Source organism: Gracilinanus agilis, chromosome 1, assembly GCF_016433145.1.
Source record: "Gracilinanus agilis isolate LMUSP501 chromosome 1, AgileGrace, whole genome shotgun sequence".
NCBI lineage: Eukaryota > Metazoa > Chordata > Mammalia > Didelphimorphia > Didelphidae > Gracilinanus > Gracilinanus agilis.
Window position 1 is genome coordinate 662,531,469 of NC_058130.1, and position 9,413 is coordinate 662,540,881.

Here is a 9,413-nt window from a genome sequence, read left to right on the forward strand (position 1 = left end):
CAACCAGAAAGCTATCAAAATAGTCCACGCTAAAAGGTAATTAAAAAGCTTAGCCCTAGGTTCAGGGTTGAGTGGAGAAAAGGAGACAGATTTGAGAGATTCAGTAGAGGAAGAGCTGACCAACTTGATAACTGATGAGATATGAAGGTAAATGAAGAGCTGAAAATGACTTTGAGGGTCTGAATCTGGCTTAACTAAAAGGATAATAGGGTCCTCAAAGGAAACAGGGAAGTTAGGAAGAGTGGTAGATTTTGGAAGAAAGAAGTGCTTTAGAAATGTTGAATTTGAGATAACTACAGAACACTCGGGTAAGAAATATCCAACAGACGGTAATAGAAGCCAGGACTGGATTTCAGAATTTATTTTACTGGTCTTTTTAACTGTTCCACGAAAGACATCTCATCTCTGGGAATGTTCTCTGTCTGTCCTGGAATACTGTCCCTCCTCAACACTTGACTATTGACCTCCCGGGCTTCAAGTCTCAACTAAAATCCCCACTGAAATGAAAAGTACACACTAGGGAGTAAAGTGTAAAAAAAAGTCTGGAGAATGCCAAACATTATTTTAAATTTGTTTCTGGAGACAACAGGAAGCTACTAAAGTTTACTGAGTAAACAGGATGTGATTAAACATTTTTGGAAAATCATTTTGGCTAGTTGTTGACCATACTTGAAGAGGAACAAAATGACATCAATGATCTTTGGAATAGAGCATAAATTCTTCTAGTCATCTAATTCCAATAGGAAAGTAAAAGTCAAGATGAATAGTGATGTCCAGGATGTAGTAGATAATCTTAGCTTCTTTGATGTCTAAGTGAGCTCCGAGTACTCCATAGCTCCTACTTCTCGTCTTCATGGCTTTTGGAACAAATTGTTCTCAACTGCTCCTTCTACCAGGAAGCCTTCACATGCCTGCAGTATAACAACCCCCTAACTCACAGACAAGTTTGAGGTCCACTAGATACCCTCAATCTGGTTTTGTCCATCTACCAAAATGGTTTACTAGGGTGTGGGCACCATTTGCTATAGCTTCTTGGAGCCACAGGTGATAGCTGGATGGTAGGTGGACAGCGGAGAAGGAAAGTAACCCTAAAAAGGGCTTGACAAGCCCTCATATCAGAAGTACTAGAATTCCATGAAACCAAATAACTGGAGTGCTGGGCCTGGAATCAAGATGATCTGAATTCAAATTCAGCCTCAGACACTTACCTAGCTATGTGACCCTTAGCACCTGCATGGAGGATGGATCAGAGACTTAATGGAGGCAGATACACCAGCAGGGTATTACAATAACCAAGACATGAGGTGATGAGGCAATGTCAACAGAGAAAAACATTCAAGAGATGTTGCAAAGGTGAAATCAAGGGCACAAGTCAGGTTGCAAAGGGCTAAGAAGAGAAGTGGAGGCATGTATGCAGACAGCTTTTTTTTTTTTTTTAAAGCACTCTGGTTATATAAGGAAACAGCCAAGAAGACAATATGGACAAATGGATAGAGAAAGAGGGATATCTGAGCTTGCTTTATAGACATCAAGAAAGCAGTCACTCATTAGGAAAAGAAAGATGATTAGAGTTGTAATAATTAAAAAGGCAATCAATTAAAGATGGAAGATCAGGGTTGGCCTTGATAGTGAGAAAGGTCATCTACTCAAAACAGAGTAATAAAGGAAATAGATGACATTAGGGGATTTTGTTGGGGGAAAAGAACTTAATTGTCTCTTCTGAAGAGAGTGCAGCTGAAAGAGTATAGGAAGTTTGAGAAGGGAAGAAGTGGTTTGGAATTGACTGCTATGGGGAATGTCAGAGTTAATTAAGGATTCTCTTATGGCTCAGTTGAGATTAGAAAACAAATTTGTAGCCAATTCAGCCAGCATGTTTACATGGCTTCTTTTAGCACTGTTTAGCAACATGTGAGTTAAAAGGATTTAAGTTCCTTTGAGAGTCAGGAATATTTCAAATCTTATTTGTATCTCTACTAGGGTCTAGAAGAGTGTTTACACATATATGGCATTTAACTTGACTTACTGACAAGGGGGAGATGCGGGGTTACAAGAGCAGAGGACAATGGAATTAATTAGCAAAAGGATCAAGATTGTGAAAGGGGAAAGAGAAACAACAGGAAAATTGCACTGAAGGGTAAAGATCAATACGAGGACAGAGAATAAAGGTGTAGGAATGTGGATGGCTGAGGGATGAGAAAGAATCATAGGAAATTATGCGAGGATAGAGGAGTTTATTTTTCTGATCACATGAATATGATTGATTGTTCCTGTGTGAAATCAGATGGAGAAGAAATTAATAAACTAGGAGGCTAGAGTGAAATTAAGTACTTGGGTGTCAGGTATCAAGGATACAGTGGCAAACACAAAACAATCTCTACCCTAAAGGAACTTACATCCTATCAAATAAGACACAAGTAAACAAATTCCAAATAAATATAAGGCAAACTTTATGGGGGAAAGCATCAGCAGTTTGGGAGAAGGAGGAAAAGAATAAAGATTCCAATTAGAAAATGGATGTGAAAATAATGTGGTAACACATTGAGTTTCAGACAGGTTAAATTTAAGATGACTGTGGAACATCCAGTTTGAAATATTCACCAGGCAATTAAGACATAAGACTTCTAGAACTCAGGAAAGAGTAGGGCTAGATACTGAAATGCAGTGTCAGTTGATAGAAATGGAAGACCACAAGCCAGGCACTAAATTCTTTGATAAGAGAAAGATTGAGAAATATAGAAAATTGCTATAAGGTAAATATGCCTATTCCTCCTGGACCAATATATATCAAGGGGCATGAAAGTGTATATCCAGTGTGAAAAGAAAGTCAGGAATGTTTCCGTGAGGGTAGCTTAGCCAGGTCTCTGACCAAATAAGAAAAAAAAAAAAAAAAAAAAAAAAAACCCTTTAAGAGATGATAATAGCTTGTCAATTACTCTATGTATGTTCTCATTTCATACTCAATGTTCAGAAATTAATTTACTTGTACATGGGTCATCAAGTTGTAAACTACTAGAACCCAGCCTCTAAAACTCCAAGTACAGGATGCACTTGCCAATCGAAACATACTGCCTCTCTAAAAGGAAGTTTGCTCAATAGGAACAGCTGTAATTTGGAAAGGACAACAAAGAACTGGGCTTTTTTAGGGGTACCTCAAGGATAATCCCTATCTTATGAAAGACCTGGGGATATTTGGTTTGGTATAAAAATATTTGGGGGCTAGAAAGACAAAAAGGACACATTCCCCATCTTCAAATAGCTGAAGATGTAGAAGAGTGTTTAGATTTTAGAATCAGTGGACATAAGTAATAGGGAAGAAAATTCTGGCTCAAGACAAACACAAGTTCCTAACGATCAGAACTATTTTTTTAAAAAAAGATATGATTAATTTTGGAAAATGAGTTCAACATCAATAATCTTCAAGCAGAGGATAGAAAAAGTATTAAAAATGAGGGGGCCGAGGGAAGACCAAAAACCTGGAACTTGGTATAGTAGTAAAGAAGCTGAAAAAAGCTTTTAAAGCCTATAACAGTATTCTCTGAGTTCCCAGGAAATTGAGACATAGTAGATTAAAATGGTAGAGGTTGAACAGGAGAGAAGAAAAAGGAAGCTTTCCTGATACTTGAGTCAGGAAAAAGAGCCTAATGATTAGTTACTCAAAGAACAAGAGTTTGCTTTCCAATAAACTTCACCTAGTGGGTATGGATTCTTGGATCAAGGGTACCCAAACATAAAACCTGCTTTTGAAATTAAATATATGTATATATCATTTAGAGTAGTGAGAAGCAACAGAGTTGACTATACTCAGGGAGATATATATGTCAAGAATCTTATTTAGCAATTATTAACCATTGAGACACTGTCTTAAAAAATATCAGAACTACATCAAGAATAATGTGCAAATCTTATCAACAGAACATGATTTGGAACTCTCAATTTCACTTGTCCTTAATAAGCAAACAATCAGTTATTTCATGCTAACAAATACATAAAAATATCTACTAATATCGACAAAAAAACATACCTTGGGTGAAATGATACTCTCCACACTGCTCTCTAAATTACACTCAAACACATGGGCTTTGGTTAGCTTCTTATCCCAATGGGCCGCTAGCCAAATTTTGGCCAGCGGCCCTCTCTTACTCAGGACAAAATGAGCGTAGAACATCGTCCCAGATGACTAGAAAATCTGTCAGAAAAACAATTTCAAAAAATCATACATGCAATAATGCAGAAATATACATTTTCCCAATCTGATCTTGATGTCAAAACTAGATATACTTTTCATAGATTTATATTTTCTTTCGTGTACTCTATGTTCCAGACAAACGGGTCTACTTGCTGTTCTTCAAATTCAGCACACTCTACACCTCCAAGCCTTTATAAGGTTGTCTTCCATGTTTGAAATTCTCTCCTCACTTGTACCTCTTAGAATTCCTAGTTTTCTTAAAAGCTCAGGTCAAACTATCCCCCCAACATGTAACCTTTCCTGATCCCTCAACAATTACCTTAGATTTGAGAATACTGTCTTCCCCAATAGAATGTAAGCTTGTAAAGGGCAGGAACTGTTTTGATATTTTGCTTTGTAGCCCTTCTGCTTGGTACATAGAAGGCCCACTCATGTTTTCATGTTATAGGGCAAAAGGTTCTTGGTATACTTCAAATAGGAAGCTTTAAGTTTTCAATACAGAACTATCCCCCTGCCCTTTTTTCACCATGAAGAAAACATACCAGAATCTCAGAGAACTTTCCCTAAAATTCTTTCAGAGAAGCTTATCTTTTTAAGTTTATCCAAATTATACTGCCTTTTCATCTTGATAGGTATTTGGGAAAACAAAAGCAACAAGAAGCAACTAAAAATACTAAGGGCAATTACATGGTTCAGTGGATAAAGCCAGACCTAAAGACAGTAAGTCATCCTGGGTTCAAATTTGATCTCAAGACTCTTCCCTAGCTGTGTGACTGTGGGTAAGCTATTTAACCCCTCTTCTGCTTTAGAACAGATATGGATTCTAATTCAGAATGACAAGGTAAGTTTTAAAAAAGGGGAAAATACTACACATGACAAATAATGTTCAAAAATGAAACGGTCTTTTCAATTAGGAACTATAAACAGGGAGTAAATATTCATATACCCCCCCACCAAATTCAGGCCAGAAACTGTTAAGAGCTCAATTACAAGCTTATTATAGCCTACTATTCCCCAACTTTGCAAATTTTGAAACCACGACTTACTGTTTATACCTAATCCATTAAATATATCAGATGACAGAATCAGTCTTAGCAGTAAGGCAAAAGCAAATAGGAAAACTTGATGACAAAACCTATCAACATACCATAAAAGAGTCGGGCAGAAGATGCTTAATCATTTTTCCTTTGGTACATTAATATATCATTAAGAGACAAGACTAAAAAATTTGGTGTTGAAAATGAATGCTACAGAACACCAAGATAATTCTCATATCAAAACCATAGTACATTACAATTACTTTTAGTAGTCTAGAGTATTAAAACTCCTTTGAGAATAGAAAGTATTTGTGATTCCAGATTCTAGTTGACATACAGATTTAAAACTTTGGGAACTCTATTTATGGATAAATAGATCAAGATAAATTCAGATCACTGCCACCTTTCAGCATTTAACAGCAAAATGTGAAAGTTTTCATTTAAATTGAAAACTCTTTGGTGATCCTCATTTATGCTAAGACATAGCTCCTTAAAGAAAAAGGCATTTCTGTTCCCAAAGCCGCTTACTTTAAAAATGAATTTTTATTTCTCTCCCTCCTATCCTAATCAATAATTCAAGACAAACTAGGATACCAAAAACAAGGATTTAAGTAAAATGTTCCAGAATAGAAACAGTACTTGATGGTTTCTCACAATTCATTTTCCTTCTTGAAGTACTCTTCATAAGGTTATACCTTACAACTGAAGAAGCTCACTTGTTGACATCTCTTACTACTGTTTCAATTGTTAAGACTATTGCTGTACAGAATGTTTACTTATAAAAGTAAAATGACATTCAAATTCCTAGTAGATATCTTGATGATAAAAAAAAGTTACTGGCAAGACACTTTAATTCACCCACGTAAGTAGATACTTGTACAATGGCTACAAGGACTAAAATTATCTTCCAAACATTTGGAAAAGTGATGGATTCTCTACCAGGAGTCAATTAGTTGGCACATCCTACTAGGTTAGCTCATGGTAGCTGCTTTTCAGCTGTTGGTTGGACTGTGCCTCAAAATAGTCAATACTTACTCTACCATAGGAACCTAAGGTTCCTGAACAGATGCAACTTCTTGACAAAGAGTAGGTAAAGTTGTAGTGTGGAAGCTGTCCTGGAGTGATCTGGCAGGTAAAGCTAGCCTAAGGAAAGCACTATTCTTCAATATAGCCAATTGTTACTTCTCTAAGCATAAGTAATGGAGATTATAGTACTATTATAACATCATCACTAGGTTTTAAATAATGACAAACTATTGTCCTGTGCTCTTTCAAATAAAAATTGTTATTTCAAACCTCCTAAAAAGTTAGTCAATGTACTTGAATTTAGGACTACATTTTGCCAACTCAAAAACTTAAGCCTCAATTTTGTTAACAAAGGGTTGTTCAATGACTAAAAATGGCAGTTATGTTAGTTAGCATGATAGAAAAATTGTTTTAGATTTTACGAAATACAGAATATGGCAAAGGTACTCATCCCATATGATTTAAATTAATTTTTGGATTTCCGCATTGAAGTTAAATACCAATAATGCTTCATTCCTATTACCAGCATGATTACACATGAGATTTAGAACTATATCTAGTAATTCAAACAGCAGAATGTGTAAACAATATCTGAAAACAAGCAAATGTCAATTTTAATGTAAATTTTAACTAAGTGGACTCTAATATGGATATTTCAATTAGATCTTCCTTTACCAAGCTATTTATAGTCTTAAGAGAAAAAATTGTTTTAAGTATGCCAATTTTTTAAACTTGTTTTATCGTTTCTTCCACTTGCATGTTTATAATCTAAAGAAATCACAAAGTAGAAGTAATTTCAGAGAACGAAAAAGTTTTAAAGAAAAGGAAAGACAAATTCCCATTTTTAAAGCATATTCTAAATAAAAGCATTAACAGGATCTGAAGCTGTAAGCAAGCATAGCCAAATACCCATTTTACAAAGGCCAACCATGGGTTTTTGCTTAAGTGATTTGACTCAAACTTCCTCCTACATTCTACATCTATAGGGATGATACATGTAAAGAAAATGTCTATTTTCCAGATGGAACATTGGTGTTTCTGGTAGGGAAATTAATACATGTGGAAAAACTCAAAATATAGTTTACTTAAAACGATTCACATCTTCCCCTTTTAAAAATAAACCAGTGCCTTCAATTTGCACACTACAGATCCTAGGTTTTAAAGCTAAAAGGGGCTGGAAATACTTAAAGGGGTGGAAGGGGGGGAAGGAATAAGCATTTCTTTGGTGCTTACTAAATGCCAAGCACTTAACATACTTTAGAAACCCCCCAAAAAGCCTATCAGGTTTTTAATCCACAAATTTGCCATTTTATACGATTAATGGAATTCTGAACAGCATACTTTAATGATATTTCCTAATTAAAGTATACAGCGTTAATTATTAATCATTCTGTACAGTTCGAATCCACTCAAGTTTACAAGTATATATTCACAACATATATTCCCATCTACTTTAGAATTTCCTTAAACATGTCCATCTCTGTGGTTTCTGACGTTAAAAGATATAACATTTCAATTTTCCTAACTCTCATTATGTTATATACTACTTGCATAGCTAAGGCACTTATGTATTGAGGCGTTTTCAAGTTATACTATTTAGAATATTTTTGTGATTAAAATGGTCATGACTGATGAAACAAGGCGCGTCTTTCAGTTTTACTCCATTCAAACTCGAAATATATTTACTTAGTATAAACTTCGGTACATAAAACTTTAGTCCAATTCTACACGTTCATCTCTTCACTCCTCTAAAGGACAAGATATTTTTTTCTCTCTCCTCCCCCCTCCCCAGACCTCTGGCCTTTTTTGGTCGAGAAAGAAACTTCCAAAGACAAACATATTAGATAGATACATTTCCCCCCAAAGTCTTAGCCAAACACTAAACGCATTAACCTGTAGAGAACAACCAGTGATCAGTAAAGTTGAGGAGGATGGAAACAAACTACTGCAGTCTTCTAAGGGCCCAAAGCATGTTCCCTTCTAGTTTTCCCCCCTTCTTTTATTTGGTCTTTCCCAATTGTGATGTCGCCTTAAAGGGATGAGTCCCTTAAAGGGAGGGGGGGAAGAGGGTTACAGAGCCCTCGGCCCTGGGCTGCCTCCGCCCCGGGCACTGCAGCGTCCACTTCCTTGATGCCTGCTTCCCTAGCTTTACAAACTGTTGCTCCTCCTCTGAAGTTGGCACTGGGATTGGGGGCGGACCATTTCCCCGGAGATCCCGCTTCTTCCGAGGGTTCCCCCCCCCACCCCCGCCTCGGCCAGGCCAGGCTCCAGAGGCCGGTGGAAGTGGGGGGGTATTCAACCCTGCCCCCAAGACCGGCGTTTCCGGATCCCTGGAGCCCGGAGAGGCAGGCTGGCGGGCCTCCGGGCACCAAAAGACTAGGACGAGGGGCGGGGTGTTTTTAATTAAATCTGCTCCCTCACCCCCCGCGCGTGCCGGGGCTAGTCCTGGGTAGCCCGGCGAGAAGGCCAGGCTTGATCCCGCGGGCGACGGGGCCTGGCCGCTGTTGGGCTCCCGCTCCCTCTCGCAGCTGGCCCGGCTGCTGGGCGTCCCGAAGGCTAGGAAGGGGGGGGTCGGCGGGGGTCTCTCACCTCGAGCTCCTCCGAGAGCGGGGACGGGCTGGGTGGCCGAGGGAGGGGAAAGGGTTAGGGGGAGGGGGTCGGGGAGAAGGGGGGACACCCCTCCCGCGGTGTGGGGGGAAGCCTCTCCCGCCGCCTCTGCTTCTTCCGCTCCTCCGCCGCCGCCGCCGCTGCCTCCTCCGCGGCAGCCGCTTGCCCGCCGCCTCCGCCTCCTCTCCGATTCACTCAAACAAACAAGATGGCGGCAACTATGGCCGCGGCTCTTCCTGCCGCCCAAACCCTCCGTTCAAATCGGCAGGATGTTTACGGTCAAAATGTTCCCCGAGCGCCTGCGCCGCCAGCCGAATCCTACGAAGGTAACTGCGCAGGCGCGGGCGCTCTTTCCTTTTAGCCCGGATTCTATCCCTCCCCCTCTCGATTGACGGAACAGATAGGCTGAGCATGCGCTAAGAAGGCCGCGCAGTTCGTCGAACGCTTGGGTGAATTGGCGCATGCGCTGCGGTTGCAGACGTGGAACGAGAATGTATTTTTGTATTATTTAATTTATCGGTGTTTTGTTTTGCCTTTTTTTAAAGAGAACCGTTTCG

The 9,413-nt window shown here is 39.1% G+C and overlaps 1 protein-coding gene across 1 annotated transcript in view; it reads right to left on the minus strand.

The window, feature by feature from the left end:
• Positions 1 to 8,981, minus strand: part of RAD21 (RAD21 cohesin complex component) — a 31,640-nt gene extending 22,659 nt beyond the window's left edge. The window contains exons 1-2 of the mRNA XM_044658268.1: positions 8,839 to 8,981; positions 4,022 to 4,186 (exon numbers count right to left, since the gene is read on the minus strand). Of these exons, the coding sequence (XP_044514203.1) occupies positions 4,022 to 4,165 (144 nt within the window). The 5' untranslated portion in view covers positions 4,166 to 4,186; positions 8,839 to 8,981. The remainder of the gene's footprint in view (positions 1 to 4,021; positions 4,187 to 8,838) is intronic.
• Positions 8,982 to 9,413: the final 432 nt, after the last annotated feature.